At 44.2% G+C, this 20,432-nt stretch overlaps 1 protein-coding gene across 6 annotated transcripts in view; it reads left to right on the plus strand.

Annotated features, from left to right (window-relative positions):
- The first annotated feature begins 5,113 nt into the window (after positions 1 to 5,113).
- PHAF1 (phagophore assembly factor 1) overlaps positions 5,114 to 20,432 on the plus strand; it is a 35,331-nt gene continuing 20,012 nt past the window's right edge. For 2 of the 6 annotated variants that reach the window (XR_015700536.1, XM_087739842.1), the window contains exons 1-5: positions 5,206 to 5,682; positions 10,653 to 10,735; positions 14,621 to 14,704; positions 19,432 to 19,475; positions 19,773 to 19,852. Coding sequence is in view for 4 of the 6 variants with exons in the window: in XM_087739842.1 (XP_087595968.1) it covers positions 5,619 to 5,682; positions 10,653 to 10,735; positions 14,621 to 14,704; positions 19,432 to 19,475; positions 19,773 to 19,852 (355 nt within the window). In the remaining 2 variants the exon portion in view is untranslated. Of the gene's footprint in view, positions 5,160 to 5,205; positions 5,683 to 10,652; positions 10,736 to 14,620; positions 14,705 to 19,431; positions 19,476 to 19,772; positions 19,853 to 20,432 lie in introns of those variants that run through there. The other 4 variants (XR_015700535.1, XM_009469238.2, XM_087739840.1 and 1 more) reach the window with 3 other exon arrangements.

The raw sequence follows: 20,432 nt of genomic DNA on the forward strand, positions 1-20,432 counted from the left end.
CACACCCTGGGGCCGGTGGGGAGGAGGATGCTCTCCCGGAGCGTGCAAGCCCTAGCTTGCAGAGGCTTTCTGGATGAGGCTCATGACACGCTGGAGACTTTGTGTGCAGGTAATGGGCCTGTTGAAAAAAGGCGCTTTCTGCCCTGCCACCCCTTGGCTGCAGCATCCGCAGGCAGAGCAGCGGGGCTGCTCCTCACACCCTGGCCGGGTGCTGACGCTGCACATTCTGCCTGCATTAACCTTGGCCACAGCTCCAGCGGGTTTCTGGGCGATTGAAAACATCCCAGCAGGGCCTGCTTAGTGCAGGCAAGGAAGGGAGAAGCGCTGAGCCAGGAATAATGGAGCCAGGGGTCTCCCCAGGGAAGGGCCAGGCTTGGTGCTGCCAGCCCCTGCCTGGCCGGGGACCCCCGCTCTGGCACTGATGGGGCGCAGGGTGCGGCACGGCTCTGCCTGAGCTGAGTCCATGGGTGCTGCCCACTTCGATGGGACCCAGGGCACCCAAAGCTCTTGGTTGTGGGATAAATTCCCCCAGAGAGCTGGGATAAATCCCCTGCAGAGAGTTTCAACCCTTCCCCCAGGAGCGCAAGCAAAGCCCCCCTTGCTCTGCAGCTGGAGGAGTTGCAAACGCTGTTTGGAAACATTTCTAACTGCAAATCCAAAGCTTTTCAGCAGGAAATGCACCTCCAAAAACATAAGAGCAACTTCAGAGCTTTATAGCAAATATCTTTCTCCCAACCGAAACAGCGCTGCCAAGTTTGGGGTCTGTTTCCAGCGCATTTTTCTGGGCAGCCGCAGGGCAGATTTCCTTACAGACATGATTTGCAGCGTCGCTGTTAAATCTCATCGGGAGAGGGCAGCTCGCCTTCACTGTGAGTTGCCGGCGCTTTTCCCCACACATGGCTGCAGCCCCACGCTCTGGAAGTCCTGGTGTATTTTTGGTCCCTTCTGGTAGCTTTTTCATTTTTTCCCCTTTCCTTTGACTGGCTGGATTGCAAAGCCCAGCTCTTCTCTGCTAACATCTCCCCACAGATGTGTGGAATTTATGAAAGTCAAGTAAAAACCTAGTAATTCCCTACAGCTGCCAATCCCCCCCCCCCCCCAAACGTGATGGCATCGCAAGCCTTTGGTAGCAGGGAACCCGGATTGCCTCCAATGGACGCACCTGCTGCAGTTCCTTTGGTCTGAAAGATTAACAACTGAGCTAGTCTTTAAAAATAAAAAAGTGATTATAATTTTCAGAAAGCCAGGCATTGTTTCCTGAGCCCTGGGACCAGGCTCAGGTATTTTCCAAGAATTGCTCCATAATCAGGAGACTGAGAATAATTTCTTTTTTTTTTTTATTTAATTTTTACCTGTCCCAAGCCGCTGCCGAAATGCTGGTGCTTTGCCCAACCTGTCTTGAAAACGCCATCCTGCCTGGTGTCACCGGCGGAGCACGGGAGGGCTCCTCCAGTCGCTCCCAGGGTGTTTGGTTTCAGTTGCCCAAATCAGTCTCCGCTCACGACCTCCCCAGCCAGGGAAAGCACCCGGTCCACAGCGGGGACACGTGGGGCAGCTCTGTCCCTGGCACCCCTGCCCCTGACACCCTTGCAGACACCAGCTGCTCCCAGCTCCTGAACGCAACCTGCAGCACAGAGGTGTCCAAAGGGAAAAACATCCCTGTGTCCCCAGGCAGCTCGCTGGTGATGGCCACATTAGGAGCAGAATTGGTGCTGGGGATTTTTCATAACCACTGTCTCAGCTGTGGGATGTGCCCAGAGGAGATGGAGGTGACCCCGGTGGGTTTCTGGCCTCTCTGCAGAGCTGATGGTCCCTGTGCAAAGCCCCCACTCCTGCTGCCTTCGGAGCAAGGGGCTCGAAGGCAACCTTCAAGCTGCTTGCCTTTGGTGGTGCAACTGCCATCTGTGCAAACGAAGATGGGTTTTCTGGGATTTTTTTTTTTTTCTTTACTGATCTTGGCCAGTGGAATAAGAGCTGTGGTCTGAAAGGAAACCAGCCCCTCTGGGAATCCAGGGAGGACGCCTGGGGTGCATGGGGGGTATTTTCCTGCGTCCAGGGAAGCAGAGGGCTGGGGCTCGGTGGTGGGCATGGACACAAGGAGGTGCTCTGTCTCCAGCTGTGCCTGTGCATTCTCTCTGTCAGTATGCTGTGGTGGGATTTTCAGCCAGCTGGGATTTACTGCTGCTCCATGCTTGCACCCCGGGGACCTCACCTGGGAGAGTCACTGCAGTCACACAGGCTGGCCAGAAAACACCCAACACGTCTGCTGTACAGTGCTGCTGCCCTCGCCTGCCCCCCTTTCAGCTTTGCTCTGCCCTCCCAGTTATTTAAGGGGTGTATTTTAAGCTCAGAGACGTAGAAGGAGCTGGCATGCTCCCTGGATGAGATACCCCTGTCAACACACTGGTTATTATTTTAAAAGCAAAGCCCTGGCGTGGCGGTGGCTCAGGCACTGGCCCTGGCAGCATCGAGCCCTCCTCTGCCTTTGGTTGAGGTTTGGGGTGATGTGTCAAAATGGATGGCAGGGTAGAGGTGCATCCAGAAATCAAGTAGCTCAGGATTTCTTTTTTCCTCAGTTGTATTTGGCTTTCTTTCTCCTTGCTTTCTAATCTCTGAACCTACACCGGGAATTCAGCTCGTACTTCCCATATCCTTTTTCAAAGGATACTGATTTTTTTTTTTTTTTTAATGAAAGCCCAGCCTGTTACATTCCCCAGTTTGCAGCACTGGACGTTCAGAGGGCATCACCCAACGCAGGAGTGATTTGGAGAAGAGTTTCTGCAAAGCCCAGCTATTCTGCATCCACCTGCTTTCCATCCAGCATCCCTGCCTGAGGGGTGCGTGTGTCCTGGGCCCAGTTAAAAGTGGGTGCTGGGGGTGTCCTTCAAGCGGCATTATATAAATGGGGTACACAAGACTTCTAGCTAGATATTTCTTCTCTCAAGTACGTTCCTTAGATAGATAGATAGACAGACAGATAGATATGGTGGGTCGGAGTGCCGCGGGTGGGTTGTGATGAAGGATCAACCCGTGCTCCCAGGAGAGGAAGGGCTAATTTCTCTTTTTGAGCCAATAAAGATGTGTCAGAGGGCTGGAAGGAAGGGGAAAAATTGGCAGCACCTCTGCGCTTTTCAGCATATTAAGATGTCACCATGCTTAGATTAAAAAAAAAAAAAGCAAGGAAGGCATGAATAATAAATAGAGCAACGTGCAGCTGACTTCAAGGGAAAGCTAATTTCCCTGGGGCTCGCTCCATGCCGTATACATTAAAATCTGGCCTGCTTTGACAGCTCTGTGACCCGAAGGCAGATGCTGAGAAACGCGGTGCTTAGAGCAGAGCCTGGCCGAGGTCCTGCTCCCAAACACAACTGGGATTTTTTTTTAATGCTTTGATTCCCCCTGCCAGCGATGGCTTGGTCTGCCCATGGAAAAAGAGGTTTGACTACGCCTGTTGGTATTTATGTATACTGGTTGTTAAAAGAGTTGTTTGAAATGATGATGGACAGCTTTTCTTTACAGCTGGCTTGGAAGTGGTGCGTGCACAGCCTGCCCACATTGGGTTTTAGAGAGCAAAGCGCAATGCTTTGCCGTGCAAAGGCCGTGTCGGTGCAGCAGGCAGCTCACTGGCAGGCATCAGCTCGGGCAGGACCGAAAAGCAAATTACTGCTTTTCTGCCCAAGAGCCAGGGCCTCTGGAGCAGGCTGGCTCGCTCCGGGCTTTATGAAGACCGTATGTTGCTGGTGACACAAGGGATACACAGAGTGTCTGACGGGAATGCGAGGCCGCTGGTGGGAAGGAGATTGCAGTGGAAAACCTAGCAGGAATTTCGTTTTTCTCTTTTTTTTTTTTAATATGAGCAATTCAAACTTCTGTGGTTAGCTGCATGAAGGGTTTTCTTAAATGGTATTTTCCGCCCCACTGCAGGATATTCTGTGCGATGGTGCTGGCCTGCTGCAGACCTCTGCTGGGACATGGTGGGCACATGGGCAGCATGCGGATGGTGGGGTCAAGCCAGGACCGAGCACCACCGCCCTGAGGGATGCAGCAGAGGAGAGGGCACAAGAGATAGGTATCACCCAAGGAGAGCTTTTTCTGCTACCATCCTACAATAAACATGGAAAAAATGCATCTCCCTCCACTCCCTGCCCCTCCTGGAGCCTCGACCTGCCAGCAGAAGGAATTACAGCTGCTTCCAAACCCTCTGGACCCTCTTGACTTTTCCATCACTTGTGCAGCCCTACTCCAGCGGGCGCGTCGCTTCACATGAGTCTGGCACGAGTCCGTACCCTTGGGTTTTGTCATGTTTCTCTTTAATTCCCTGCTTATGTTGGGCAATGCTTGACCTGGTGCTATTCATCTTGGATCAAATTTCTGCTGTAAAAACGGGTGTGATGTGGGGTGTTGAAGGTGGTGGCAGCCTTGGGAGGGCAGCAGCCTCTCAGCATCTTGGGAGAGCTCCGTTATCCTCGTTCATTGCATGGATGCCAACTGCTTGCACCTGGGGTCTTCTGGGCCTGAGCAAAGCAGGTTCATGCATGGTGACCACCACCCCAGGGGAAAGGTTGGACTTCTTTAGGGAAAAAAGCTCAGGATTTGGCTACCACAGCCCCTTAGGTGGTGATCCACCTCTTTTCTCAAATAATATTGCAAAGCCAATGACCTCGTTATGACTTTCTTCCTCACTGAGTCATTCCTGAGCTTGTTCCAGTAACTTTGCTCATGCCACTGACTAATTTCTCCTTGCCTCCTTCCTTCACGCCTTTGGCCTCCACCCTGGCCTTTCAACCGGAAAAACTGGATGCGACTGGGTTGGTTTGGGTTTGCCTTTTTTTTTTTTTTTTTAAAACCTGAGCTTACTGTGCAGGCTGTGACACGGTGTAATTAGGGCTTGTGTTGTAGGTCTGACACTCGTCTGGAGACAAGGGCAGGGGGTGGCAGTGGGGCTGGACCCACCACCCCGAGGCCAGCCCTGAGGCTCCGCGGCGGGACTCGAACCCGCGGACTCCCCCTCGCCAGGCCGCCACCTTCCCCTCTCCCCCACGCTCTGGGGGCGGGGCCAGGGTTGGCGCGCCCCGCCCCCTCCCCGCCCTCCGCCCCGCCCCACGCGCGGGCTCGCCTGACGACAGCTGCAAAGCACTTTTTCAGCAGCCGCAAGTGAGGTGAGTGGCGGCCCGCAGCGCGGGGGGGGAGTGGGCTCTGGCCCCCCCCCGCTCCCCTCCCCGGCGGGCCGGGGCCGCCGTCGGTACCTCCGGGCCCAGCGGCGAGGCGGCGGCGGCTCCCCGTCCCCCAGGGGGGCGGGCGGGGCAGCGGCTGCCCGCGCTCGGTGGCCGGCCCGGGGCGGGGGGGGCGGGGGGAGGCGCGGAGAGCGGGGCGGTGAGGGGGGATCCGGTTGCCGTGGCGGCGGTGCCCGGGCTCCCCCCTCAGCCCGGCGCGGGGGCTCCGCTGTGACTCAGCGCTGTCCCCCGGGGGGCTGGGGTGGCGGGTCCCCTCGGGGGGCGGCTGCCCGGCGCGGGGGCCGGGGCGCAGGCTGCCAGCTTCCCTCCTGCTTCCCTCAGAGGTCCGGCGCAGCGACCGGGTGACCTGCCGTGCCAGCCCGCGGCCTCCAGCTACCTGAGCCAATGCTAGATCTGGAGGTGGTGCCCGAGCGGTCTCTGGGGAACGAGCAATGGGAGTTCACCTTGGGTAAGTGTCTGCCTGCGTCTCCCCGGAGCTCGCCCCGGGGCCCCGTCTGCGTGAGCGGGGGGATTCGGGTCCGCTGGTGATCCGGCTCTCGGGAGGCTTCTCCCAGCGCTTTCAGGGAGTTGCAAGAGTGAAAGGGAGAGAGAGTCAAAGCGCACCTTTTTCTGTCGCTAAAATGCTAATGTACAAGCTTTAAGGATTCCCTTGTAGCGTATAGTCTCATCTTTAGCTTTTGCACGCCGAGTTGTGCTTTGTTCATCAGCTTGTGTGCGCTCTTCTACTCATTTACCTTGATTTGTCTTGCCTTGCCATCTTAGACTGGTAATCTTTTTAAATAACTCCTAAAAGAGGGGGCGTGGATGTGCTGACTGTCACCTGAATATCACCTGACGTGTATCAGCATCTTCAACTGTGCGCTAATACTTAGCATAAATGCTGTGCTTTTCTGTACAAACCTTTCATAAATACGAGTTGAGTTTCACAGTTTCTTTGTGTCGTTGCTGGGTTGCGACATTGTAGTGGAGAAAGTAAACTTTTGAGGGGGTTTCTCAGGGTTAGATAACGAGTATTTGTCCCCGCAATGATTCTTATTTTTTCATCTCTCTGAGAGGTCCTTCCTTACCAGCCATTGCTCTATTTACTGCCATGAGAAAGAACTTTCCCCCAGCTGATGGAAATTTGGCTGGTGCTCAGCCTAAGGCACTTAAATGTACTGTTGAAACTTAGATTGTATGGATTGTTTAGACGACCTGTGTTTTCAAGCAGATACTGGTAGTCCTTAAAACTCTCAGAAAATACTGTAGCTCTCACATTTTCCAAGTGATTGTTTGAGGTACCAGCACTGGATGCTTTCTCTCAGTTTTCCATTTTTGCTGTTGCTCTGTCTAAAGCACAGTTAATGGTAGTAGTAGTTAGGCTAGTGTAAACAGGGCTCTTCATGGCAGCTGACTGTATCTGCCAGAACTTGAGTTACACTTCTACTTCTGCGGCTGCTGCTGTTGTCACCTGTGACGGCAGGGGGACAGACTGTTCCTTAAAAACACTGTTACACAGCTTCCGTGAACTTGGTTTGCACCAAAAGAGGGTGCTGTGACATGGGGTTGTTTATATGAAACCCCTCAAACACAAAGGGCTGTTTATGCTGCTGTGACTTCAGAGTCAAGTACAACTTGATGGTTACCGGGAGCGTTAGAATGGCTTTTGGCGGCTAATTATAGTACCTCAGGTCCCACCCTTTGAAATCTCCGTGATCTTACACCGCTAACGTGTTACTGTGCGCTCTCAGTTCTGCGTGACCTTCCGTGATCCTTTAGTGCCTGTATTACCTGGAAGGAAATGCAATTTCAAATTATATACCCTGACAATCTTCATACATATGTAGTACTGGCTTCCCCCTCGTTCTCCTTATAAAAACAAAAAACGGGGAGAGAGAAGATGATTTTCATTTTCCCAAGAACCCCTGAAGAAGCGCATTAATGCAATCTCATGGTTAAAATTATATACTGTGTCTCTGTCTATGTGTACACACACACAGATGCATAGATGTGAGAGGAAGGAAACTCAGCTGTAATTCTTGGAGTAAACATAGCCACCACGTGATGCGTCTAATATATAATTAGCATGACCTGCTGGTATAGAGCAGGAGGCTGACTAGGTATTAAGATACTTAACTTTGTCCTGCGCTAGTGGTACTGTATGAAAGTTGTCCCTGCTGATAAAGCTGGTTCAGCTGTGTTCGTGGTAGAGAGGTTGGAAGCGCCAGTGTAAATGGGATTCTCGCTGCCAGCGGTATTCTACTCGTCGTTTGTTTAGATCTGCTCTTAGCAGAACTAATGGCAGTATTCCTGAACTGCTGCTGACTCTGGCTTCCAGTATTGTGCCCACAATGGAGATGACTGAGGGGAAATGCCAGGAAAATTTTTTACATGAGTTTTTGGATTCGGTTTCTGGCTCCAGTGTTGACTCACTGTGTGACCAGAGCATAAAAAATTCAACCAAGGCTGCGTTTTGTGTTCAATTAGATAGGTACCTGTGTCACTGCACCTCTCGGGCTACGTTCCTGCTGTTTTAAAGGAGGACAATTAAATACCTATTCTGTAGTGCCTATAGCTGTATTATTAGCGTTTAAGATGTATAATTTCTAAGGCATACTTGAATTTCTCTTGCTTTTTATACTTTCTTTTCCTACTAAGTTTCACTTCTCTTTATTTAATGTGTTACGATTGATCTTCTCTTGGATTTCCTTGTATTTTTCTCTTTTAATCTTTATTCGCTCCTCTATCTCCCTCCCCTCCAAGACACACAGTATTAGCATAGACTAACGCTTCAAGCCATGTTGTTCACAGCCGGTGTATGTGAGAGGAGTGTCTTGTGTTGCTTGTATCACTCCAGCATTTAGAAAAGGGAAAAGTCTGTGACAGGAGAGTCCTAGCACTGATTTTTGTGGGTGTTATTTGCCATGGCTCGGTTTGGCTGATGGTCTGATGTGCTGGAAACCATGTTTGCCTCCCTGTTCCCCCTGACTGGTGAGCAGGGGAGAAAGAATTCTTTGTTTTCCTCTTTGACTGCAAGGCTGACGAATGTTGAGGAAAAGGGGGTGTTGTATGTGTGTGCGCGTGAGAAGGGTGGAGAAAAATAACCCAGTTTCTTTACTCCTCCTTTGGCCCTCTGCTAATGGAGGCAAAGGGAGGATACTGGCTCCTCCACGCATGTTTTAGGAGAAACATTCGAACTGTTCTCGCGAACTATTCTCGGAGAACTCTAAGTTGCTCAGTGTAGCTTTGCTAAGCAGCTGCGTGGCAAAATCCGCTTGATTTTTAGTTGCTGAAAACTGAACAAAATCAGTCCATGTCCATTTGCTTGCAGCTTGAGAAAGCTCTGAGTAAGAGGGTCACATGAGCCATCTGTTTGCACACTTACCAACCCAAGATTGCATCAGTTTACATCGGACTACAAACTGAACTTTGTGTTTGTGTGCACTTTTTTTTTAACTGCATACTTTTTTACTGAAACCTTACCTACTTCTGGCGCTTGCCATCGGTGTATAGATCCTGTCAGCTTGTTCGCTGGTTTTGAGCCTTTGCCACTTCTTTTTTGAGAAGAGGTCATGGTTTTACCTCTGCAAATCTCCTAGAAATACTGACTTTGAAGATGAGTTTTATACTCTTAAATTGTCTTTACTTTTTTTGGAATCATAGTTTTTACTAGGTTAAGAAAGGTGAAACTTTTACAGCAGCATCTTTGATCTTAGCTTCTTGCTGTTATTTATGTTTCTGTTCCATTTTGAAAATATTTAACACATAGTAACTGTCTTTTTAAAACTCAGCTGCTTAGACTACAAGACAATTGTTATTTCCTAGATGATAAGAAACAGTGCTGTTTTATTGTGTGGCTCTGTGCATTTTAATTTTATTACCATTATTAAAATAATAAGTATTCTTTTTTATTTTATATCATCTTCGGGTGTATAATTTCTAGCTGCAAAAAAAATTGTTTCCAGGATTACGGGCTAATGTGAAAAACAATTTCACAGAAACAGTTGTATATTGTATTTACAAATTGAGTCACTGTAGTTCTAATCTATAAGCCTGTTTTGGCAAAACTTGGTTTCGTAATTGCAGAAAAACTGCAATGTATGGGTGCAAAAGGCACATAGCTTAGTGCGACAGTGAAAAGAATTTTTTTTTAGTGTTATGCTAGTATTACATTAAAGCAGTACCTATGGTGATCTAGGTGTGTGATATATGTATATATGGAGAAATGTAACATGTATATATATGTGTATATATGGAGAAAGAGGGAGTTTTCTCACTTTGGTACTATAGATAATGTCTAAAAGGTGCTTTGGAACATGATGTACGGTCTGAATTTGAGAGGTGTAGCTAGTAACTAAAAATCTGAATGCCTGAACTGTTACCTAAATAAAAGTGTAGGTCCTGTGGTAAATTTTCCTTAATCAAGGCAACTTTCTTAATGTTTAAAAACTAGAAATAGAGAAGAATGGGGCAAGGAATGTAAATAAAATGTCAGATAACTAATCTAAATTGATGTGCAGCAATTAGTAGGGAAATAAAACCTCACAATTATGAGCTCATAACCTGTCTTTATAAATGTCTGGTTTGAATCCAGGAACGTGATCACATTTCGTTTGGAAAGGTAACAAAGGTTTTAAGTGTGATAAAGGATGAGATGGTGTGGTGCTATTCTTTCTGCAGAATCAGCTGCTTCATTCCACTTCAAAAATTTATAGCTGTGAAGATAAGATGTACACTGAAGAGGGAAAAAAAAAACCACCAACAACAAAAAACCCCTTGAAGTTGTGTTAGAGGGTGAATGACTATTAAGTGTATTACTTCAATTGAACCAAATTGTTTAGTATGTTTATCTTGTCTGTAAACTGAGAAGATAAGGTTCCTTCCTTGACACAAATGCAGCTGTATCAGCGGCTAATGTGGCCTGTTAGGTCTAAGGAGAATCATTGCTCCATTTTATTATTTGTATCTGTCTTGTACAACTACTCAGTACTTTATCAAGCATGATAAAGGGTACGCCATAAACTGTGGTCCAGGAGCCTATTGAACGTGTACAGGAGTGCTCTAGCCAGCTCTAGTGGAGTTTGGTGTAGGCTATTTTATCAGTTATCGGGTTGTTTGCCCCAAAAAGCGGAAAATTTTGTGCATGGATTGTAAAAAGACCTGTGCTTTTTCTGCCTGAACTTTGCTGTTTAATTGCTAGAGATACTTCTCTTTCATATATGCCTAACAAACTGGTAGATAAACAGTGACTTTTCTGTTTCAGAAAAACAGGTCTGTGCTGATACCATGAGTCAAGTAGGCTTATTTGTTGATTGCACACCTTTCTGTTGTAATGTACTGTTTGCTGATGACGGCTCTGTTACCTCATCTGTAACCTTTCTGTTAAAAAAACAGTTAGCTGGTCTCGAACTGAAGAAATACAACTGTTTCTATTTACAGGAATGCCGTTGGCTCAGGCTGTAGCAATTCTTCAGAAACACTGTCGCATTATCAAAAACGTCCAGGTTCTCTACAGTGAGCAGGTGAGTAGTGCACAGTCTGGCTGGGTCGTTCGCTGTATTGTGTCCCAGAATTAAGGCGTTAGGAGGTATACTGATGCTGTGTCATGCTAACATACGTATTGTGTGAGTTGTGGAGCTACTTGAAATTGAATTACACCAAATTATTGCCACCACATCAGAGGTTTAGCTTTTATAACAGTTTCACGTCAAGTGTAATAGTCCTCAGCACAGTGCAGTGATTTAACAGGTATCGGTTTTGTATATGCAGTGGTGGGGTAATATTGTTTTTCCTTTAAGAAGGGAAATGTTCTGTAATTAGCTGGATAATTTAATTCTAGTCTTCTTACATTATCATTGTCAAGCGTTGCAGTATTTTTGAAGTACTGAATCGTTCATTACTTCCTGCTTTCGTGTGTGGTTCAGTGGCGATGAACCCCCTGAAAAGGCTTCAGTGCTTTCTCTCTGGATCTGCAATTTTGTCTGCAGAAAGTGGATGCAATAATTTGAACCAGCTGTAGTTGTTTCAATCATTCTTCATAACTAAGCATTAAGTTCCTAATATGTTTGACTCCCATCAAAAAGGGGACTAGAAGTGAAACCTTTCTGCTAGATCAAATAAAATGTGTTATATACCCACCTTTACTTTCAAGGAAGTGGAAGGGAAGAGGAGACAGGACAACAGAGGATTGTGACTCTCCAAATGCGTATTATGTGAAATGCACGTTAATCAGAAGGTGATATTCATATGTTGTAGGTTACAGATCTTTGCATCAGGAAAAAGGCAAAGTCTGCTAGAATGTCAGTTTGTATCAAAATACTGATTGAGGCCTCATGCATTCGCAGTGAATACTGAAAGGCTAAGGAACAAACTCGACTCTGGCGTTTACTGCTGGATACGTATTTCATATAAGTAAATGAGTTATCCTTTTTTGTTTCACATTATGTAGATTTATGGGTTTGATGACTGAATTGTAAACTGAAAATCTAGCTCCTTGTACTTAATGCATGGGAGCATCTGTCAGCAGTGAATGTATTCCTTGGTTTTTGTATACTTTGGAGGTTTTTTTACTTGCCACAGCGCACTCCAGAATTATTTCTAGGTTTGTTTAGATAAATGATGAGATTCCCATTCCTCTCAGGTTTGTAGAATCACAGAAGGATTAAGTGGTCCAGTGCTAGAAGGCAAGGTATACTGCTGCTTGGCTTTTTACGCCTCTTGGAAAGCTATATTGTGGGTGACCACGTATACCGAATTTTTATTCGATCTGCGAGGGGTGGGGTTAGGGCTTTTCTCCCCAGGCTGTAATAAATGTAAAGATATTTTTAACATCTGCACAGTCCAACAAAATAGTAGTTCTCAACTTCATGGAATAGCTGTGCTGATGATATTTTTTTTCTCTATATTATTCCAATTCAGTACCTGATATCGATGCAGTTTTTTTTTTCACATGCCACTCAGGGCCTGCAGTTGACTGTCTGGCTCTATCCTCACCCTCGTGCAGAGCATCATGCACTTCATTAGCAGCTGAGCACAAAGAGCTGCTGCTGCTGCAGTTCTTAGAAGATTGAAAGCTTTAAATAAATTTTGCCATGCACAACTTCTATCTAGCTAAACTATACCTGAACAGCCTTCATGTCTTTCCTCTTTGCTTTCTAAAAGAATGCCTTTGAGCATAGTGATCAAATGTTATTTAAAGGCGTTGCATCTCAAGCGCTGAATTTCTGATCCTGGAACTCCAGCAGCGAGTATTTCCTTTCAAAAATTTATATGACAATTCAATGCAATTAGATCTGCCTGCAGCTCTCTCTTTTACTTGACATAAATGGGATGCCCAAACTGTGCCAAAAAAGCTTGATGAACCCTTTTCTGTGACTAAAGAATTTTAACTCCTTTTTGGTCAGTTTAAGTGGGGTACTTAATTGACTTTGTATGTTTTCCTAAGCCTCTTCCTCTGGATTTGTGTCGATGGGATTGTTCAGTGATAACAGTTTTTCCTGCAGCTTTATGTAGATTAGCAGTGTAACTGCACATCTGAGTTGCTTCCTTCAGGAAGGACTCTCCTGTTGCTTCCTGGCATCATCTTTCATTCTTGAGGTTCTATTTTGTGTATTAAGTCACATGAACTAAATTTGTGCCCTTGAAACTTTTCTTCTATTAGAAAATATGCCAGCATAGAACAGAAGCTATTTGCTGTTCTAATTATCAAGCTTTTCCTCAGATGTTTGGGGTTTTTTTTCCACCCACTCGAAAGTACTTGTAATGCTCTCATTAATTTTGGAATACCCTTATGAAAATTCTGCTTAGAAACCAATGAAATGCAGAGCATATCCCATATCAGAACTCTCTTGGTATATTTAAATGTACCATGACACATGTTTTTTTGCTCTGTCTGTAGCCTTTCTAAATTAGATTTATAAGGGATTTAAAAAAAGACCGTCAGGATCAACACTGGACCTTTTTCTCTCAGACTCATGTCTGTATTGCAGTGCTGCTTGAATTCTACACGGCGTCATAAAAGTTTGCCAGCCATAGTGAAATATTGATGCCATCGTGCAAGGCGCTGTGAAGATTTCATTTAGAAGACAGCTTACATGTCAGATCACCGGTGTTCAAGAAGGATGAGCTCAAACTGAACCTGCTTCAGGAAAAGTTACTGGAGTGATCAAGGGGAATGGGAAATCTGCATCACAGGGGATTGAAAGCCCTGTGGCTTGTTTTGACCTAGTGATGTGAAGTCTAGGATCTGATTACTTAAATACATGGTTTGGGAAGGGGTGGCGGATGCATGTGAGAATGCACAAAAAGTATCCAGGCTAGAAGACAGTGCTGATGTGAGAATAAAGAGGTGAGAAAATTTAGGATGATTTAGACTTCTGACAGTCAAAACATAGACCTTCTCCCAGCAGAGCAAAGGGGAGAGTAACAGTTTTTAAGATAGCTTATGCTTAATTCGTAGAAAGGGCTGTATGGTGTGGCTGCCTGCTTTAGAAGCCTGTGTATGCCCCAGATGTCCCATCCCCATTCTGTCTTTTGCTAGATAACTGCTTGGTGCAATTCTAGGACATGAATATTGCTGCCTGTCTGTTGTTCAGCCTTTTTCCTCCTCTGAGGAGACGGTTGTGGAGGGTAGAGCTTTTTGAAGCAAATGTGCTTTAGATGATATATGATCAAATAGCTGAAGTAGAGCCAACTGACTGTGTATGCATGGATTGTACCGGTACAGGAGTGAGCGGCTTCCACAGTGTTGCAGCAGACTGAGATGGCTTAGAGCCTATACAGACACCAGTGAAGCCAGTGGAATGTCTCCTATTGACTCCAGTAGACTGCAAATTAAGCCTTTAGTTGTTATGATTCATAGTAACTAAGGAAACCTAAATTCACAACATAAATCTGAAGCCTTCCTTTTGAGGCCTGAAAAAGACTGTGACACTCTCCGATTTTTTTTCTTTTTTTTGAAGTGGAAAGCCCTCTCACCATCTTTTTGTCAAGTGTATGCTTGGTTCTGATGCGAGACTTGGTGAGATGGGCTATTATTTTTGTGCGCCAGGAATGCAACGGACTGTCCCTGCATGATGTCTCTGAAGCTAAACTTGGAATGTTAATTTTCAAGGTGGTGGGTTTTTTTCCCCTCACTTAAAGTAATGGACAGCTGCCCTTCTGGGAGTTCTTGCAGGTTGCAGATCTTACACAGGCACTTCTATTTCTTTTCGTAAGGAAACTGAAGGGGTTGAGAGGTTTGGTCAAATGTATTTTCATTGTGCTCATTCGTTGAACAAGTGGTTGTTTTCTGAGGCAGTTTTGTTTTTCCAAAGTAACCGATTAATATTTATACAATGATATATGTCTTCACAAGGAAGCCTTGAAATTAAAAGCCTAACAGCTTTTTTTTTTTGTTTGTTTTACAGTCACCTCTTAGCCATGACCTCATCCTTAACCTGACTCAGGATGGAATCAAACTGCTGTTTGATGCTTTCAATCAGAGACTTAAGGTAATAAAACACCCTTCCTGCGAGCAAAACAATGCAAACCAAAGTCCTAGGATATATTGACACTTAACAGAGCATAAGTATGTGGTTCTTCTAGACATTTAATTTGCCACATACAGTGATCTCTTGTGATTATGAACTGCCTTTCTTCAGTGTGGGGATTAAATCTTTGTTTATAGGATTAAGGCACTTTAACGTTGTACTGGAGACTGTAAGAGTGCCATTGGAGTGTAATGGTCCAGTGTGGTCGCACTTGCCCATCTTGTCTCAAGTTGCAGCAGAAGCTGCGAAAGGCTGTTACTAAAGCTAAGCCTAGGATTTGAAATCAGATCATCGGTTAATGCAAACCAGACAGTGTTGTTTTCTGCCCAGGTTGTTCCTTTATCTGTGGTGCCATTTTATTTTTGAAAGTAAACTTACTTCCTCCTATTCTTAGTTTTCAGTTGAGTTAGGTTCACAGGGTACTCATGTGGCGTTGAGTGCATGATTTCTCCCTGAAAGCCACATTCAGGCCTATTGTGAGCAGCTGCCTCCTGCACTGACTTGAGTTTGTTCTGGATGAGCTTTTGTTCTTGTGATCAAAGTCCTCAGCCCAGCAATTCTGCTTCTGTGCTTTTAGGTGATCAAGTGTTGATCTGCCTCTCTCTAGGATGCTTTGTGTGGTTAAGATGCAAAATAAAGGGCAGGCTGGACCTCCCATGGCATTTATGTTCGCAAAAAATCTGTCATGAAAGTGGTGTGTTTCATCCATACAAAATGGGCAACTGTGGGACTGTAGAGATATGACTAGATTAGTACAAAATTTTGAAAAGCTTTCTTAACTGAAACATTTAAAACATCTATATGTAACTTCTTATTTATTCATGGTGATCCTTCTGGCAGGACTAGCTGTGCTGAACAATTGTCAGTATGGTTCTCACCTGGCGTGCGTAAATTTCTCTGACTGAAGTGCCCAGGTGTTGATTTAGCAAATTGAGTGACAGTCTACTGCTGTAACTGCTGTGCTACTTAACATTTGAAAGCAGAAGCGTGGGGTTAAATGTGATGTTAAAAAATGGAATGCTTACCCTTTAGGCAAGTCTGGAATATGGTGCTGACATCCATATTTCCAAGCTTTGGAACAGTGGTAGGAGGAGCCTTGTTTCCCTTCATGTCTCTAATAAAACCAGCAGCAAAACGTCATTCTCCAAAACGTCAGCCTAGTGCTTTATCCCAAAAATGATTGTAAGAGTGTAGCAGTGTGCTATCAGCTGAAACTTGAGCTCTTCATGTACTTCAAATGTATATATAAAATAGTTGAATAGCAACCCAAATTAGTAGTTGTTGAAGTACTTATTTCTCTAGTAGTAACCTGTAGCACCATGGTACATTTGTATTTTTCTTCTTCAAAATCTCTTTTATATTAACTATAAAAATACACATTTTTGAAGAACAATTTTCAGTTCAAATTGAGCTCAGATGGGGGACAACTGAGCACTTTTTTGCCAGATTTCAGTTTGTAATTGCCTTATGGTAGTTTCTCTTCATGAAGTCATTCTGTAATAATGGGATTTTTATTTTTGTCAAGATTTAGAACTTAATTATTCAGGTTGCGTATGTGAATTCACGATTTTTAAGAGAATATCTTGAAAATTCTCTTTGTCAGATGGATCTTTGTCAGTGTAAGCTACGCCTGCTGTATGAAATCTTTCCAAAATATATTTAATTCTTAAGGAGACTGAACTCGGAACTGACATAATCACTTAAAGTGCATGGCTTGCTTACTGACGTTTTTTGAAATGTTATGATCTTGTGGTGTTTTTGAAGTGCTGTAATTAGTGTATGCCATCTCTCTTCATCTCCAGTTTTTGAGGGTCTGACTTTGTCATTTCAGCACCCAGTGTTCTAAGAACTATGCAAGAGCTTTTCTTCTAACCTTTCTCCACGATTTGTTTTAAAGAAAAAATAGAAACAACAAACTCTTCTGCTATGTGGCTTTAGGTTTGTTTAAAAAAAAAAAAAATAGAAAAAACAATTCTTCTGGTATGTCCTGGTTCTGTGGTCTAGTGATACCTTTTGTTTGTTTGTTTTAACTATGAAGAGTAAAGCTGTGTAAATGCATACAATGCTATGAAAACATGTACTTGTAAAAATGTTCAGAAAGCTTTATAGAATAAATTCTATGGGACTAGTTCAGAAGTGAGCAACAGGACTTGTTAAAGAATAGTGTAGGTGTAGATGGTATGACTCTGTGTTTTCAGTGTTGCTCAGCAGCAGCAAAACTGGAAAAATCAGGATGCCTTTTTTCTTTGCTTTGCGTGTTGCTTTTTTTTAATGCACACTTGCTATTAGGTTTGGTTGTGAAAGAGATTGAAATACAGGCTACTAAAATGGAAAGTCTTGACAGACCCAAAGAATCTGGTGCAGGAATAAAGCCATAGCAATATTCCTAAAAAGTTTCCTCCCTTTTTTCAGGGAGGGGAGGAAGGCTTGTGCATAGTCTCTCTACTCACCTTCAGTAGCCAAAGCACTGCAGGAGATGTTACTAACGTGAGCTAATGTGAAAGAGTAGATCCAGGACCAGGTTCTGAAAACATTGCTATGAATTTTTGCAACAAGGTCTCTTGCACACGTTCCCTCTGACGTGGGTAAAGAGTTAGATTTCACAGCGTTGGTCTGTTATTGCTGGTTAGTAGATACCTAAACATTTTTATGGGTCTTGCTCAGCAGTAATTACCAAAACTGAGTGTGACAAAACATCAGGTTTTACTCATTTAAACCAACCGCCTTCTGGCAGTGTAGTAAACCCATCACTGCATAGTCATTGGTCTTCTCAGATTTTGTTCCTCTGCGCATAGAAAGAATCACGTTAATCCTTTTGTCAGTGTAGCTTCTGTAGGTTAAAAAATAACTCCTTTTCTAGTGCTACGGCCTGTTGCAGTGGTTTTTCAATATATGTCTTTCATGACTTTGTTGAGATCTTTTGACTACCTTTAAATTTTGCGAAGTTGCGCTTGTTTCTTCCTCTGCTGTTAGTAAAAGGAAATGTCGACATGAATAGATCTGTCTGCATCGTGGCAAGAGGGCTGATGGTAAATTGGTGCCTGTTGGCTGCTGTCAGGGTGTTTCTGTCACGGGGGACCTCGTTTGTGCAATGTGCTATTCCTCATGCATTGCTCCTTCTTGTTGTTTGACTTGTGCTTTTATCTTCCACCACCGCAGCGTGTTTCAGCAGAGCTTCAGGAGAATGCCCGATGCTCTACGGTAGTTGCTGCAAAACTAGATCTGGGGGTGGTGGTGGTTTTCTCTATTTTCAGAAACATTTTCTGGGGGGAAAAGAAGATGTGAAAGGTCACTAAAAAAAAATGTAAAATCAGTCCTAGCTTTTCATAAAAGTAGCCTTTGTTTTTAACAATCTGTGCAGTAAAGGAAACCTGGACATGTCAAACTGCATTTGAATTAAAATACTGGATAACCAGGTTTTTCCAAGAAGCATAATTCAAAGTATATTTATTAAGAAGAAAAATTTGTTTGCTCTTCTTTGTTGGTTCTGCCAGAATGTTCATTTGTTACTTGATTTGTGCTGTACTTGTTGCTTATATCCTGAAATGCGTGGGCTTCCTGAGCAAACAAAGTGCTTCAGAGAACTCTTCCAACTTTTTTTTGAGTCAATACCATACCATTAAATGTTGATTTTTTTTTTTTTTTTTTTTAAATATAGTGGTTTAAGCATTGCAAGTTGTTTTATTTATGGTTATTTGCCAGGCATCTCCCAAAACCAAGACTTCCTTCTTAGCTGGGGATATTTTTAGGCTTTAAAGCCACATTTGGTAGCAAGCTCCCTGGGGAATTCTGCTTTATTTTGAGCTGAAGAGTGAGTCCTTTCTAAATCTGCTGGTGATTTGTTGGAGGATTATACAAAGCAATAAAAAGTGCTTTATCTTTTCTTTACAGCAGTTATGATGTGCTCTACGTATTTTCCTTTTCCTGCTAACGCAGGAACACATATGTAGGGTGGAAGAAGCTTGTGTTTGACTATGGTTACTCACCAAAAATTATCTGCTTAAAGCCCAGTCTAGCCTCAAGGTCCAGTAAGAGTCACATAAAACCCATAGGAAATCAGTCTTAGATGCACATTTGCAGTAATGTATTCAGAACAAAGGATCCATACCTAATTATCTTCTGTAATGTTTGGAGAGATTGCTAGATGTCTTTTTATGTAGTATTGAAATGGAGTACTACTACTTAGTCTTGCTGTGTTTATCTTTTACTTTAGAAGGAGTTGGAAAGTTAGAACAGTGCAGTCAGTGCTAGGACTTACCCTGAGGAATGCCTGTGCAGGGTGGTAACAAGAGCAACCCAAGGAATGGTCCACTGTTTGACATTCATTAAAGGATTCCCTAATTAGCTAACCTTTGCTGTTACTTTCCTTTGAACTTGCTTAAGAGATCAGAAATCATGATGCCGAAGTATTAGTGAAAAGATTACTTTCTGCAGGTCAGTCCTGATTTAGGCGGGATCTGGAGGTACCGTACTGAACCCATAGTTGTTCTTCAGTACTTGTTTCAGATGCGCAGTTGCTGAGTCAGTTTTGACAGAGATGAAACTCCAAGTGTGATTTATCCTAGCAGAGTTCTGTTAAGGAAGGGAATGAGCAGCACTAGCTAGTCTTGCCTTTTGATGAGAATTTGCCTCTGTAATGATTCGCAAATGTGTGAAGTATGGTAATGTTTCTGTTTCCTGTGTTTCAGGTGATTGAAGTTTATGACTTGACTAAGGTGAAGTTAAAATATTGGTAAGTGATTTAAGACCTCCCATGATTTCTTTTGATTACAGTGACTGGTTTCTCTCCTTTTTTTTTTAATCCTGAATTCATTTTTCCAGTCATTCTTGTTAAAAACCCAAAATAACTGTCAAAAAAGAATGTAGATAACTATCCTTTCTTGAACATAGTACTTGGTTAAATTACCAGTTTACTCTTGCCTTCAGTCTTGGAGACTTATTCTAATTTAAATGTGATATCGCCATTACTAACCATTTGTAGCATCTGTTCAATATTCTTAAGGCAGATTCATTTTGTTTTCTTTTTCAGTGGTGTCCATTTTAACTCTCAGGCAATTGCTCCAACCATAGAACAAATTGATCAGTCATTTGGAGCAACACATCCAGGAGGTAAGCTGAACTATTTTTAAGAATCAGAAGCACACCTAGATTGACAGACTTCTTTCTAGGAAGTCTTTCCCATATGTCTGCCTAGAGAGATGCGTAGACGTTTCTGTTGTCAAATGATCTGAAGTTGTGTTCCGCAATGGTCGTGTTCTTATAGCTGGGATATCACGTAAAATGTATTGTAAGTTCAATTGTGACTTTCTTTAAGTGAAATAGCGAGGCAGAGAGTCATTGGCACAGAACAGTATGTTCAGGTATCATTAACGATCTGTTTTGAACTGCCAGTACCAGAAAATTGTGAGCTTTGTTGTTGATGCTGTTGTTTTTACACATTCTTATGCGTGGTCAGCTCTCAAGTGTCCTTAGGGATTAAGTATACCATGAACATACAGACGTTTGAGCTGATCTCTGTGCGGAGTCAGCCAGGACTGTTTGCTCAGGCTCCATGCTCTAAGAACGTGGTTATACCCCTGCTAGGACAGGATCAAGTCTGAGCCTGTGTATAACTGGCTTGCATCTCCCTGTGCCTCCTTCCTGTTACGGGGAGCACTGGGGAGGTGTGAAGTCAGCCTACATGCAGCAT

This window comes from Nipponia nippon, unplaced genomic scaffold (genome assembly GCF_047370975.1).
Source record: "Nipponia nippon isolate SJK-2023a ecotype South Korea unplaced genomic scaffold, ASM4737097v1 scaffold_7, whole genome shotgun sequence".
Lineage (NCBI taxonomy): Eukaryota > Metazoa > Chordata > Aves > Pelecaniformes > Threskiornithidae > Nipponia > Nipponia nippon.